Source organism: Vicugna pacos, chromosome 15 (genome assembly GCF_048564905.1).
Source record: "Vicugna pacos chromosome 15, VicPac4, whole genome shotgun sequence".
NCBI classification, from domain to species: domain Eukaryota; kingdom Metazoa; phylum Chordata; class Mammalia; order Artiodactyla; family Camelidae; genus Vicugna; species Vicugna pacos.
Window position 1 is genome coordinate 10,437,048 of NC_133001.1, and position 15,620 is coordinate 10,452,667.

Genomic DNA, 15,620 nt, shown 5'->3' on the forward strand with positions numbered 1-15,620 from the left:
ACCAAGGTTTTCTCCTCTTACTTCATTTAAAATAATACCTTCCAAAGATAAATATTTTAAAGATTATCTTACTAATTTCTTTCTCTTTTTCTAAATGAAGGCAATCCAACAAATATTAGATAAATTAGGGAAAAAATATCTTCTAGTCTATCCTTGACAAACTGATTGTTGGCATACTGTTTAATGGTGAAAAAAATGGAAGTATTAGCTGAGTATATCTGCTATCACCTTTATATTTCACATTGCTCTCAATGTTCTAACCAAAGCAATTAGGCAAGAAAAATTTGAAAAGAGGGATTATAGTAAAGGAAGCAATATGATCAAACTTGTAGACATTATTGTCTCCACAAAACTGCCTTCACTTTGGAAATTAGCTACAAGGTCTGGAGTCATCAGGCCACCGTCACTTTGACCAGCTGGCTAAAAATTCAGGGGTTCTCAACTCCCTCTCAGGTTCAATTATTCACTTAAGTGACTCAGAACTCAGTTTTACTATAGCAGTAGGACACATATCAGAACTAGCTGAAGAGAGATGTATAGGACAAGGTCTGGGAGGTTTCCCAATCATGAATCTTCCTTTGTCCCCTCTCCGTAGAGTCAGGATTGTCACCCTCATTGACACACTGATGTGGAGTATTGCCAACCAGGGAAGCTCACCCGAGCTTGGGGGTCCCTAGTTTTTCCTGGTTAGTCTTTCTTCATTAGGTTCACTATTGATTGAATCATGGGTCCTGTGACTCAATCTCCAGCCTTCACCCCTCCCCTGAGGTCAGGCTGGTACAATGCAGCTCAAAGCTCAAACCCTCTAACCACATGGTTGGTCTTTCTGGCATGATCCGCCCCTATCCTGAGTCATCTCATTTAGGAAATTACAAGCATTCTGAGACTACCTCCTAGGAAGCTGGGAGACAAGCCACCCATGTTCTTTATTACACACCTGCCTGTCTAATATAAAACAGCAACCTCTTCCCTGCCCAACCTTCCACTGATGGTTCACCGACTTCCTTCATGTTATTCTGTTCCCTTCTTAACAGTTATCATCATTATTCATATTGTATATATATTTATTTATTGCTTTTTCCCACCACTGGAATGTAAACTTCATGAAGACAGGCACTTTAACTGCTTTTTTTTCCCACTTTTTCTATAACATAGGAGGTGCTTAATGGTGTATGATAAATACACACACACATAAGTAGCATAAATATAGAGTTGCAAATAGGATGTGCTATTGGTGACGTTCTTAGTTAAGGGGACTGAGCTGTGATTTTGTTGTCTGATTTGAACCCTGTGGATCAAGATAATACTAGGAAAGATGATGTTTTAAAACAGACCCCGTCTAATCTGAATATCTAGGTAGGAGTGATTTAATGGTAAATTTTGACATACTTTCTCTTATGGTTGAATTTGGCTGTACTTCCCAGTACTCTTGATTGGTTATTTCTAACTTTTGAATGTTTGGGAAGTTTAAAACTCAGTGAACAGACATAGGTACCTATCAATATGAAAGTACCTTGGGAAAATTGGCTTCAGGTTAAAATTTATTAGTGGATGTTCTGGAAGGATTCAACCAGTGAGGATTTGGTTTAAGCCATATAATTATGTCAGAAGAGCAACTGGGAGGACACCAGACAAATATTCTAACAGTGGGAAAGAACTTATCTAAAATATTTTGTGTTAACGTTTCCCTCTAAGGGTCAGGCTTGTAACAGGATAGTATCTGCTCCTCTCCGGTGCCTCTTGGGGTGATGAAATCACCAGATAATTGAGGTTATCCACAGACCAAACAAAACTGCCAGTGGCCAGCTGCACAGCTGGCTTCCAAGCAGTGATTTAGAGTCCGGAGAGCAGGGCTTGGCACTGGCACAGCTCGGGAACAGTGGCTTCTCTCTGCAGACCTCTTGGCATTCTGGTGCTGAATGAAGTCATTTTCAGTTACACCGCTCTTCTAGGGGCTTGGGTCAAAGGCTGAGTGTTTGGAACCACCAGCCTCGGTCTTCAGCAAGAAATGAGAGTCCCCTGCCTTGTGTTGGAATGAAAGAGCAGTTTCTTTCCATCCTCGTGGGTCTTGCCCTCCTATCATCTTCATAACATTAACTTACTTATTGTGCTTTTAACTTTTAAAATTTATAATTAATGCTGGCCATTCTGACTGGTGTGAGGTGATACCTCATCATAGTTTTGATTTGTATTTCTCTGATGATTAGTGATATTGAGCATATTTTCATGTGCCTATTGAACATTTGTATTTCTTCCTTGGAGAATTGCTTGTTTGGGTCTTCTGCCCTTTTTTGGATTGTGTTGTTTGTTTTTTTCTTATTATGTTGTATGAGCTGCTTATATATTCTGGATATCAAGCCTTTGTCGGTTTCATCATTTGCAAAAATTTTCTCCCATTGCGTAGGTTGTTGTTTTGTTTTACTCAAGTATTGAGTAAGTGCAAAAGACTTTAAAAAAAATCTGTAAAGTGTAAAGACTAATGATACAACACACACTTATGGAGTTCCCTTGCCTTAATCTAGTTTGAGAAAGAGAGAGAGCATCACCACTGCCTTGAAAGTCATCCATTTGCCCCTCTAAGAACCCTTGTCTCCATCTCAGGACTATACGATTATACCAAATTTTGTGTTATCATTCCTTTGTTTTTGGTCCTACTATTACCACATACAAATGTATTTCTAAAATATGTATTGTTTAGTTTTGCCTGTTTTTGAACTTCATATAAATACAATGCAGTTTCTTCTGCAATTTGCTTTTCGGAACCAATGCTATTTTTCAGAACCATTTATGTTGTTGCCTGAGGTGATTTCATTGCTGTTCATAAGATGTGCACTACCAGCATCGTAGACCTTCCAAAATGTCCTGAAGCCATGAGATGTGGAGACTTGTTAAAAAGGAGGGAAGCAGAATTTAAGAGGAGTTAATATGTGGTTTTGAGGTGGGAAGCCCCATAAAAAGACCAGCAGGACCCCCAGGCAGGGCCACTACTCTCCTGCCAGCACCATCCGGTTCCCTGGCCCAGCAGTTCTATCTCAATTTTTGCCTCTGAAATGGCTTACTTCTAGGAAAGTGGAACTTACCCCTAAAATTCTATTGATTCCCTGAGCTCACTCCTGATTGGTTATTTCCTTCACTCTTGATTGGTCCATTTCCCTCACTCCTGATTGGTTATTTCTCTTCCTCCTGATTGGTCCATTTCTACAAAGCTTGTTCCTAATTAGTCAACTTTTGTTATACCTTATTTGCATATGATGTTGCAACGTGTAAACTGGCAGCCTATAAAAGCCTGTGTAAACGGGGTCCAGAGCTTAACTCCTCTGGGCCCGCTGGCGTAGTAAACCTGAGTTCTCCAACTCTCCAAGTGCTGCTTGGTCTCTCGCCCAGATCCAGGTTGCTGTCACAACTGAGCTGTAACACTGAGCTGTAACACGTTTTTCTGCAACAGTTTCAAGGAGAAAGAAGGAGACTTGGATCTTGGTCTTGATATAGTTCCTAGTTCCAGTGTTTTTTGATACCAGCTGCTTTTCTTGCCCCAAGAGTATCTTAGATACTCCAGTACCTTGCAATAACCACCCCTGCCCCCTTTTCTGGCTTAAGCTACTCTGAGTGGATTTCTGCCCTTGCTGATCTGAAATGTTGCTGTTCACATCAACTATAGAGCAGTCTTCAGAGCAGTTCGATGGTCTTGGAACCATTTCCAGAGCTGTGGTTGGTAGCATCAGAAGCAGCTGAAGCGGTTCTTTATAAGGGGTAGGCCCTGAATACAGGCTAATTGTTGGGTCTAGTGCACTTTGACAGCTTGCCACCACCACATTGCGCTTCTGATCCTGTGCATCCCAAATGGAAATCATAAAGAGTTTTAGTGTAAGCTGAACTCAGTGCTAAAATAGGTTTATTGACACTTGAAGAAACCAAACATAATTAGGAGAAAACATTTCAGAATGACATGATAAAAACCATTAGAACTCATATTTTTCTGTATAGAATATTCTGATGACTAAATCCACAGCAACTTTTTTTTTTTTTAGTACTCCACTGTTTCTCCACAGAAGGAAATGTTCAGAATCCAGAGTATATTAGTAATGAAGCACTTTTCTGAGTACAAGATCAGGCTTTCCCCTGATAAAAAGGAAAGAAGAAACAAGTATCAATGCCTTTTCAAGTACTTTATTGGGAGGGCAGGGGGATAGGAGAGGAATGTCACAGTTTCAAAACTAACTCTGCAGTGTTTCAAGATCTAGCTAGCTGGCTGTCAAGATTAAATCAATCAATTCAGAGGTCTGGAAAGTTGCTAGTATGTTAGACTCCTAGGTGAACACTTTGTTTTTGTGTAAGTTATTCTTTGAATGCCCAGAATTAGTGATTGTTTGAGCTATTAAAAGTCAGTAGATTTTATTGGCATTCTCTTTTCACTTAGCAATTCATGCATTGTTTTTAAAAATATGTCTTGAGTTTTCTCTAGATTCACTCTTGAGAGAAAGTGTTTCAGAATGCTTAAAAGCACAGAATCCAGAGCCAAAAATGCTTAGGATTGACCCCGGCAACGGATCTGTCACCTTTCTGTGCCTGTTTCCTCATCCAGAAAGTGAGGAAAACAATAAAACCTAGCACATAAGATTGCTGTCGGCAGCAAGTGAGTTACTTAAAGCACGCAGAATAGAGCGCAGCACAGGGCAAGTGCTGCGTGAGTGTCCGCCTTGATTACCATCTCCTGAGTACCTGGTGCCCTCTGTAGGCGTGGCCGAGAATCGCCTGCCAATCCCACCGGCGCTAACTTGCAGCACACAGTAGGGAGGCTACTCACCTTGAATCTCTTCAGCCATGTATGTTGGAACCCCCTTGCACATGGTCACGATGGATTTCCCAAACTTGTCCAGGTCATTGACTTTGTTATGGCTAACGGAGTACATCAGGCCCTTGGGAGGTGGTCCCCCTGGTCCTTTGCCCTGAAGCGGAGTGTGGAGAAGACAGGTGGAAAGGAGGAGAGAGAGTGAGTGCTACGCCCAGTGGCTTGTTGAATTAGGGGCTGGGTACAAGACCCACAGCCGGTATTGCTTGGCTATAATTCTTCCATAACGAAAATGAAGAAGGACCAATGGCAACCCTGTATAGCTCAGAATTTCTAAGTATCCTAAGGGGTTTAGCTGGTCGGAAACCTTCATGAAAGCAGAAGTCTGAGGATAAATTTATTCTGAAGCCTGGACCTCATCTTGTTATCTGATATTTTTTGGATTCAGTTATATTATAAATCAGCTTCTGAGAAGGGGGTCTATTTAATTTCTCTACACTGTCAATGAGTGGTACCCATTTATCAGTTATAGGAATAGGAGCAATTTGGAAAATGATGGATCCCCTCTCCTCACCCATCCCGACTAGAGTTGCCAGATAAAACACAGGACACTCAGCTAAATTTTAATTTCAGATAAACAACAAGTCATTTGTAAGTATAAACATGTCCCCAGTATTGCACAGGGTATACTTATGCTAAAGGTATTACCCATTATTTATCTGAAGTTCAAACTCAGCTGGGTATATTCTAATTTTCATTTACTAAATCTAACAACTTTAACCCAAATCTTGCAGAAAAATGTCCTTGGAAAGTGCTGAGGGCTCCCCTTGCCGTGGACAGGGCTTAACTCCTCTGACAGTAAAGGTGAGGAGTTCTGCTCGGCCTCTGTGGAGGCAGGTGTGAGCCACAGCACTTGAGTGTGGTGGTAGCTGCCCCTCCGCAGGCAATCACCAACTCCCCCCCTTCAGTGCTGCACACTACATCACACTGTGGTTACGAAGGAACATTTGTGACCTTGTTATTTATTGGAAATCATAAGATCTCCCCCACGCAAAAATAAGAAGACTTTATTTTTACCTTCTTTTCCTTGACGAGTGCATCAAGGGCTTGAAGAGAGGGCATGACTTCCTTGTTCATTTTGTGCACAATGCACACCTTCTTGTGAAAGAGCCTGGTCACAGCGAAGCCCTGTTAAAGAAGATGGTATGTTCTCCAAGGTGCTTTGCTCATCAGAAACCAGTTTCGGCAGCAGAAGGGAATGGAACTCTGAGATCGCGATGAACTGGCTTAAGAGCGCTGGATGTGACCCTGCTTTGCAGCTGTATTTATTACTAACATTTGTCAGGACAGACCACAAACTCTTTGAAGGAGAGACTGAGTGTGGAATTCGTTGCTTTCTCTTCAGGTGCTAGCCCCAACACAGTCCCTCTACATATGTCTATTTTGCAGAAATAAATGCTTAAATTCTATCATACTTTGATCTCCTTTGATCCTCACAGAATTTCAAGGAGGCAAGTAAGACAGGAATTAGTTTTCTAACTGACCAGATGATAAAACTGAAACTGTAAAAACTGGCTTTTTTCAAGTACAAAGTTTATTAAATACAGAGCTGTTAATTGCAGAATTGAGCATCTTAACTGGAGCCAACTGGTTTTTTGTTTTTGTTTTGTTTTTTTGTTTGTTTGTTTTTATTTCCCTTACTAGTTAATATTATCATTTACATTTCCTTTGGTCCTTTTGCGTTACAGATGAAATGTCAATTTCTGTCTTTTTAGAAGGAAATTGAAGATAGAATGAGATAGACTATGCAGTCATATTATGAGGGTTTTTCACCTTTACTGAGGGTTTCTACAGGTTAAGCAAAAGGATGTCCTATTTGACTTAGAGCCTCACAGCATAGTGGATCCTAATTACTATTCACTGGCTTGAATTTTAACTTATTGTGAGAAACTTAATAACAACACTTGTATCTAGGGAGTGAAACTGGATGAACAAAACAGGCACTTTTACTTATAACTCTATGCTTATGTGCAGTTTGAATTTATATTATTTTTAACTTTCTAATGGTTAGCAGGCAAATTTAAATTGTTATTAGAAAAAAAATGCCATATTTGTAAAGAACAGATACTGCATGTTGACTACCTACAGTTTCGTAGTCCCAGAGGGAATTCCAGGAGCCCCATCCATTGTTATTGTCAACATTGGCCACGTTATGCTCATTGTTGACGCTCACTGACTGCTGCCCACTTCCACCACTGTTGTCTTCATCACTGACATTGATATTCTGAAATTTACAAGAAATTGACAGTGATTTAATACCGCATTTCTTTGCAAATGCATTTTGGTAACACACTTTAAAACGTGAGACTTACATAGTCAGCAAAGGCAGGAGTCAGGAAGGCACCAAGAAGTCCAGCAAAGACAATCTGAAATCACAAATGACATTGGTCTACCGTCACCAGGCAAAGCAATATTTTCTTCTTTCTTTCTCTCTCTAAGCTTATAAAATTATTTGCTAATTATTTTACAACTCTGTAGAGTGGTCTGTCTTTTCTTCTTCTGTGCCCAGACCTGAATCAGGAGATCTAGAAAGATCTGGAAAGTAATTTTTAAAAGACATCATAATATAAGATCCTTAGACAGCTGTCTAATCCCAGTATAACTACCCTTCTCTATAGAGATGCTTATAAATGCTATGGTTCCATGAAAAGAAAAGAGCAATTATTACTATTATTTTTCCATCACAGTGATATTGTCATAAGAAGCAGACTCCCTCAGTTCAGAATAGCCACAGTCCCCAATTCTAAGGTAATAAATTCAAAAGGAAAAAATCTACTCACTGTGAACTTCATCTTGGCTTCACCAAAGCAGTGGAGCAGAGGAGAAGGCAGGCATGGACTCAAATAACGTCTTCTTATATTTGTACTTGACCCGTTTTACTCAAGCTAGGTGTGAACAGGTGAGGTCCAAGACTTATCTTTCTCCATTTTCGGTATCTGTGCCATGACCCGGCATACCAGGAAGCCTTTTGGAATATCTGCCTGGTTAGCAAGGCGTTTTGACAGGGAGTTGATCTGACTCACCGTTTGTTGAAGTTGAAGATATCAAAACAAACTCAGTATGATTTATGACACCTTCAGGTCCAGTTGAAGCCATGGGTGTGGGTATTTTACATATTGATCGTATTCAGATTCAGAAAAAGAAAAATCCCTAAAACCAAACAAGACCACAACTGAGAAACTGTGGGCACCCTGGGCTTTGAGATAGCAGCTCCTGTAAGAATGTGGAAAGGTTTCCTCTTTGTACCTTTCCCTAAGCCACTGGAATGGTTTTTATTTTATTTTTATATTTTTTGAGGCTAAATCGGTGCTATTAGCTACTCCCACCAAACCTGTACCCTTTTCTGCAATCCTGAGCTCTCTCAATGATGGAACCATATACCTGGTTAGAAAACCCAGGGCTCTCTTTAGCCCTTTCTTCTTACCGCCACATCCAGTTAGTTTCTGAACCTCATCATTGCATCTCAGAATTGACTCTCAGCTCTGGTCTTGCCTGCAGCTTGTTTCCTCCGGACTTTATGATGGTTGTGTGATTGATCACCCTGGTTACCAGTCTCTCACAGTTGAGGGTGTTTTTCCCATTTTCCCTAAGGTTGTCTTTCTAAAGTACCTATGTAAGTAAACTGACTCTACCATGCTTAGAAACTTTCACTGGCAGCCTGCAAGATAAACTTCAAACTCATTGGAATGGCACAAAGGGTCCTTAATAATAAAGCTTCCAAAGCCGCTCCAGCTGTATCTCTCATTCTCTGCTACAAACCTACATTCCAGCCACCCCAGAGTTCCCCCTCTGGTGGGGATATTCAGGATGTTTCATGCCTCTGTCTTCACACATCTGTTTTCTCGCCCTGAAGTTTCAACCTCTTGCTATTCATTTTTCAAGGCTCAGATACCACTGCCTCTATCACATCTTTATAGCCTAGGGGGAAATTTCTTTCTTTCTTCCTGGAGCCATATAAGGAATCTCTGGCCTTTTATTTGCTTCTAGATAATTTAATTTTCAGAAATTATGTTAAAATAATTTTTAAAATATTCTCATCAGAAGCCAAGAGTAGATACTGTCACTCAGGCAAACAACTAAATGCTCAAAACAATCTTGGAGACTTATTAAAAGTTTTCATTTTTTCCCCCTGCTCTCTCCCACAAATGGGAGCTAGTAAATCAAATTACTGAAGAGAAAAATCATTGTCTCATTAACCACTGATCTATAGATTGGCCCTAGGGAAACTTTCCTGAGCCCATGATTGTCCTTTTAAGTGTGGATTGGGCTCAGAGGACCGGGTTACATGATTATAAAGCTTGATTCACTATGAACATCGCTTTCAAAATGTTGGTCTGGGTGGATTAGCGCAGCTGTGGTTAAAACTTTGTAATGTGTCCACAAATTTCTTCCAGATTTATTCTGTAGCTGCAGAAGATCAATAAGGCCGGGATGGTGTGCAGACCCGTGTGAAGAGGTCTTCATCTGCCTTAAGAACTGTCACATCACTGCAGAGTCAGGGTGGACGCATTGACGCCTTTACTCTCAGCCGTGGGTAGTTGCTTTGGCACACGGGTGCAGTGCCTACAGGGCTTTTTGCATGTTCCATCTTACCAAGGACTTGAGATTGACATATTTTCCACTGGTCTATGAAATGCTGGTCTGGAAGATGCTCATGACAAATAAAAGATACAGAGCTAGCTAGCTAGCTAGAGTTCAGGGTCCAATAATCTCCCTCATAGAGATTGACGACTCACATTCATGTATCAAATGTTCTAAGGAAACTGTAAAGAAGTCTATGTCATGTTGTTTCAGCCATACTCTCCTAAACTTAATTGACTGTAGAACCCGGTTGTCTGTCCTTTTTCTTTTACTGATTTATTTTTCCTGACACCTATTCACATCCCTGGGGAGGGGACACCTTCCTTAGGGAAACAACTGTGCTGCCTCTGAGGATGCATCTCAGATTGGAAAAAAATTCTTCCTTTATATAGTGTTGTTATTTCAATGGCTCCAAAAATCAGAAGAACCTCTTCCTCTGTACTTTGTGTGGTCTGTATGATTATGTTTGTATGTGTGTATGGAAGGGTCAACCCTGACCTCAACCCTAGTCTCATTTGAGGCCAAAAGTCATAAGGAAGTGTGAACAAGTCACTTGCTTCCTCCCACCCTGAGAGCTATGTTTTATCTATTTCTTGTCCTTTGAGATAAAGACAGGACATGCCAATGTGTTTTTGACACCTCCGTAGAACCTAGAATACGCTGGCAAATATATCATGCTCCATAGGCCCATTTTAAAAATTAGAATTGTCAAAACTACAATGAAGTATCACCTCACACTGGTCAGAGTGGCCATCATTCAAAAGTCCACAAATGATAAATGCTGGAGAAGGTGGAGAAAAAGGAAACCCTCCTACACTGTTGGTGGGAATGTGAATTGGTGCAGCCGCTATGGAAAACAGTATAGAGATTCCTCAAAAAACTAACAATAGACTCACCATATAATCCAGAATCCACTCCTGGGCATATACCTGGAGAAAACTCCAATTTGAAAATGTTGGTAGAAGCACTGTTTACAATAGCATAAATATGGAAGCAACCTAACTTTCCATCTACAGGTGATTGGATAAAGAACTTGTGGTATATGTGGACAATGGAATATTACTCAGCCACAAGAAAGAATAAATAATGCCAATTGCAGCAACATGGATGGACCTAGAGATTATTATACTAAGTGAAATAAGTCAGAAAGAGAAAGACAAATACTATATGATATCACTTATATGTGGAATTTAAAAAAAATAACACAAATGAACTTATTTACAAAATGGAAACAGACTCACAGACATAGAAAACAAACTTATGGTTACCAAAGGGGAAATGTAGGGGGAGGGATACTTTAGGAGTTTGGGACTGGCAGACATAAACTACTACACACAGAATCGATTAACAACAAGGCCCTATTGTATAGCACAGGGAACTATATTCAATATCTTATAATAGCCTATTATGAAAAATAACATGAAAAAGAATATATATATATATGTATAACTGAATCATTATGTTGTACCCCAGAAACTAATATAACATTGTAAATTAATAACACTTCAATAAAAAAATTAGGATTGCATAAAGGAGATGTTCAAGCTGGAAGATAAAAAAAATTTCAATATTTATTCATTTCTGGTTCTTGGAGCCAGCTGGAGACGTGTTGCCCTACACTGGCCATAGTAACACACCAAGGGAGTCCCAGGAGATGGTGAGACTCCAGTGCCCAGTGTTAGTGTGGAAGAAATCAGCCCTTGAGTAAACAGGGCCTGCTCTGCCCACAGCGCTCGATGCCAGTCCATGCCAAGAACCAGGTCTTATTTAATCTCACGACCCACAAGCACCCAGGACCTCACCTCACCCCACGCCCTGCATATCCAGCTGGGTGGGAGCTCTCTTTGTGTCGAACAAACAGGGGATGCAGTCTGAGTGCCATATGCTCATACCACAGATCTGGAGGGCCTTTTAGAGCTTTCCCGCATAAATCAGGCTTTGTTTTCCTTCTACTCTGAGTGGAAGCGGGGTCTGACTTACAGGGCACTTTTTCATCATTAGGTGTCCTCATTCAAGAGTCCCCCTCTTGTGTAGACGTGTTAATGGGCTGCCCTCGCAGTCAGCATCTACAAAGTCCTTAGGAATCTTGTCTTCCCTTTAATTCTTGCCCCATTTTCTGATATTTAGGACTCAGCTGGCCTCATGCTGCCCCTTTGACCTCACACTGTAATTTATCTGCTTGTATGTGGAAGCCCCTTCACACAGAGACTCTGTCTCAGTCTCTCTGCCTTTATTGTTTTGCTGAGCACCAGTGAGATGATCCTCGTGAGGGTCCCAAGTCAGGTGGTTCTTTGGGGGTTCTGAACCCACTTCATCCCCTGGAGGTGGGGGATGGAGGGGAACTTCTGCCTGCTCCCACGGTCTTGGTTTACCAGCCTGCAGGTAAGACCCTCGTTACAGTTCCCGTAGCTACAGCTCCCAGCCCTGTGGCAGTGGTGTACACCCATCAAATCTTCCATATGGAATTGCGGCCAGGAATGACACATCTGAAAAATAGCAATCAGAACGTGTAGAATAACTTTTTAATCATGATTGCTAGAAAGCTTCTAATTCCAGAAAATCCATGCTGATTACATCCTTGTTTTTGTATAGGAGAGAAATTCTTTTCGAATTATAGCAACGTGGTGGAAGCTCTTTCTTACGGCATCACAGAGCCCTCTCTTTTTGTTATTTCCCACGGGACCATTGCCTTCCAAAATATACATAATGCTGGCTTTCTGTTATTGCTTGTATGTCTGTCCAACTGCATCCGCCAAACTTTCTGAATCCCCTCAGAGGCAACCAGTGATATATGATGCCTCACATCTGTTATTAACCTTGAGTTGCTCAAGCGTTGTAAACAGGGTTTGGAAACATCTTGCTACAAGAAGGTCTCTTGAGTGGTGACATCATTCTATAGAATATATGAAAGTAGAGATAAAGAGAGTAGTGACTAATAACTTCATTTTTCATCACTATGAAGAATAATCAAACCTGGCTGAGCACTTTCCTCCTGAGAAGGAGTTGGAGAAAATACACTCACATGAGGAATAGAAATCACAAAGTGATATGTTGCTTTGTGATTGTCTTATAGGTAATTCAGAAATAGTAACACATTCTTTGTTTCTTGTTCATATTGAAGCAGTTTAGAGAAAATGATGCAAAGGGTTATGCTGACGGTGTGTCCCTTAAACCCCAGCAACCAGGCCTGGAAAGGACCAAACGCTGGAAGGTGAAAATCAGATTCTAAGTGGTGAGGACCAAAGTGCTAATGCTGTGAAAGCTGCACCTGGAGCCCAGGTCCTGTGAGGACCCTTGTGGCACCCCCCCTCCAAAGCTGAACTATCCCCTCAGCATCCCTGGCAGAAAAGGCCAAAGCAAAGGACTAAAATTAAGTCCTAAGACTGAACAATGAATTTTGTGAATCACTGAGTTTCCTGCAGGGTGACTGATCTGAACTGGTTTCCTTTTCTACATCCCAGATAGAAAATATACACATGTGTGTAATCTTTTCACTTCTGGAAGAACACATTCTCAGATGAAGATGGTGGATCCTCAGGGAATTCTGAGCATCCATGTTTATTTGATTATGTACTCTTCCTACCCACACCCCCTGTCTCCAATTCCTGGAAATGCTTAATAAAATGTATCCACTGGGACTTATTCTGGAGTGTACTTTTTCTTCAGAGGTCCCACTGGGTTTAAATAAAGAAGCAGCCCCCCTCACCCAGGCCAGGAAAGTTTTTTTCATTTGTTGCTCAGCAATGGGTCACCAGGTCTACAATTCTTAACTCATTTTTTTTCATATTGAAAAATAACCAGTTGACAGAAATTCACCATACTCCAGCTAATGCAGTGACCTCGCTAAGCACAAGTGTTACAGAAGATTGAAAGATGTAAAACAACAAGTGTTCAGACTCCAAGATCCTGAAAAATGTAGGAGAGGCATGACTGGCTTTACGGACGTGTGACCACGCAGTCACACAGGACTCAGGTGCAGAAGAGACCCCTATGGGTTTAATGCTCTGGAGTTGCTAAAATTGAAATTCTTATTAATTTCATTTTTGAATTTGTGTTTTATAAGTAAAGTCCGATGAGACAATGCAGCGTGCACTGGGGGCTTACAGTCTCGGCTTGTGTGTAGTCCCACCTTCTGCTTCCCCCCACCTCCCTGGATGGGGTCCCCGCCATCCACTCCTCTACCACCATTGGTAGGGCCTGGGTGCAGATGCAGGAAGGGTCAAGGTCGGACACATACACCTGCATGCTGGGTTACAGTAAGGGGCTCTGAATGCCTTTGAGGATTTGCAATTACCTTGCCAATATCCCCATGCCCAAGGGAGTGTGCCATTAAATAGCAAATCAAAACACCATCACAGGTTGACAGAAGGAGAGAAACTATGGAAAAAAGAAAAAAGCTTTTTTTTTCTGTTTGTTTGTTTTTAACAAGGTTGTTCCCTATTTTCATTTTGCACTGGGCTTTGCAGATTAGACGGCTAGCTGTGATGGGAGACAAGCCACACACATAGCATGGATATACCAACGAAAGGTAAGAGGGAGGTGAGGTTGGAAGGTGCACCTTCTCCAAGGCCACATGGCAGTTAAGAACGGAATAATGTTTTCATGTAATCCAAGAGTCTGTACTCTTTCTCTGAAGCTTTGCAGCTTCTCCAAATGAACAGTAGAGACAAAACATTCAGAGGAGTGTGAGCTCCTTCAGCTGGAGTGGCTACAGAGGCTTCATGCAGAAAATAGAGCTTTGGCTGAGTCCTGTGGGGCAGCCTGGTTGTAGACACCCAGGGGTAAAGCAACCGCCGAGGGGAGTGGCAGAGCCAGATGGTGTGAACTAGGGGGTTCAGTGGCTTTGAGGACCACCTTATAATGTTCTGTTTTTTTAATTTTTCAAAATTATTTCTTGATGTTTTGAAGTATAGGCTCTTATAATGTTCTTAACACTCTCAGATTCACCTTTATGGTTATGAAATACCTCATTCAATCATAAATAGATAGGGAACAGTTGAGTCAGAATTATTCCACTTATCAAGAACCTACAGTTTGCTACCCAGGAAGCTCGAGATATTATAGGAATTTAATCTGCACAAACAGCCATGTGGAACTGCCTTTTTTCCCTGGCCTCTGAGCTCGGGTATATTAATCCTACACTTCCCTGAATGGGTGAAGGCTCTTTTCACTTTCCAGCACCTGTATGTTCTGACATCCTTGAGTTCCTCCCAGTAAAAAAATATTTTAGTTGGTGGCCACGGGTATTTCCCCCCAAAATCAATCACTTATTTTATTTAATTTTAATTTTTGTAACTGGCACACCTTTTTTTTTTGTTTTGTTTGTTCTCTTTTTGAAGGCACTTATTCAAGAAGGTATCTAAACAAGTATGTATATTTTAGAAATGTAGATACTCTTTACTGTTTAGAATTTCGTGATTCACCGAAAAATAGATTGAATGTGTACATAGATGATATGTGCTGGGTGTCCTGGGTCCCGGACGTCTGTTAGGTTATCAGTCTCCCGCGACAGAAGTCATGTTTCCTTATGTCTAGCATAGTTCCTGCCACGTGGTTAGGGCTCCGTCCAGGATGAGTTCAATGTAAATTCACATGCAAAATAGATTCTACATTTTGGCCCCTTTCCTCAGGTCTAGAGGCAGCCAAACAATTTACTCTGTCTTCTCGGTTGGGAGGTAGAAAAAGAAGAGAATTTAAACTAAATAGTAATTCTCCTTGGCCTGTAGTAGTATCAATGGAACTCAGCTTTTCTCATCTGAAGACGACTTCTCCCGTCTTCCTCTCAGCAAGTGTTCAAAACGTTTGCCAGCCTATCCAAGTCCTCTATGTGCCCTGCCTAGCCCTTCATGCCAGGAAAATAAAAGGTATCGGCTTCTTGATCTGCCGTCCCTTCATCAACCAATCACTGTCTACACCCATTTTTCATTCTCTCTCATCTTGGAGGGATGTGTTCTTAACAGTTCCCAAGACCACTGTCTCCACCTCCAGTGCCCATTTTCCTCCATCAGTTAGCTGTCCTTTTACTCAAACTTCAATATCTTCCTGTTGGTTCGTTACTTATTTTTTTTTAAAGTTTTTAAATTTTTTGTTTTGATTTGATGTAGTCAAATTTATTTATCTTTTATCGCGCCTAGTTTTGAGTCAAGATGGGAAATCCTTTACCTACACTTGTGTTAAAGAGTCACTCACT

At 41.1% G+C, this 15,620-nt stretch overlaps 1 protein-coding gene across 1 annotated transcript; it reads right to left on the reverse strand.

Moving 5' to 3' along the window:
- Positions 1-4,024: 4,024 nt before the first annotated feature.
- Positions 4,025-7,641, reverse strand: GKN1 (gastrokine 1). Its single transcript, XM_031676480.2, has 6 exons — positions 7,630-7,641; positions 7,162-7,215; positions 6,936-7,073; positions 5,867-5,977; positions 4,805-4,946; positions 4,025-4,119 (listed from the first exon to the last, which is right to left on the reverse strand). The coding sequence occupies exons 1-6, from the start codon at positions 7,639-7,641 to the stop codon at positions 4,025-4,027; spliced, it is 552 nt and encodes a 183-aa protein (XP_031532340.1).
- Positions 7,642-15,620: the final 7,979 nt, after the last annotated feature.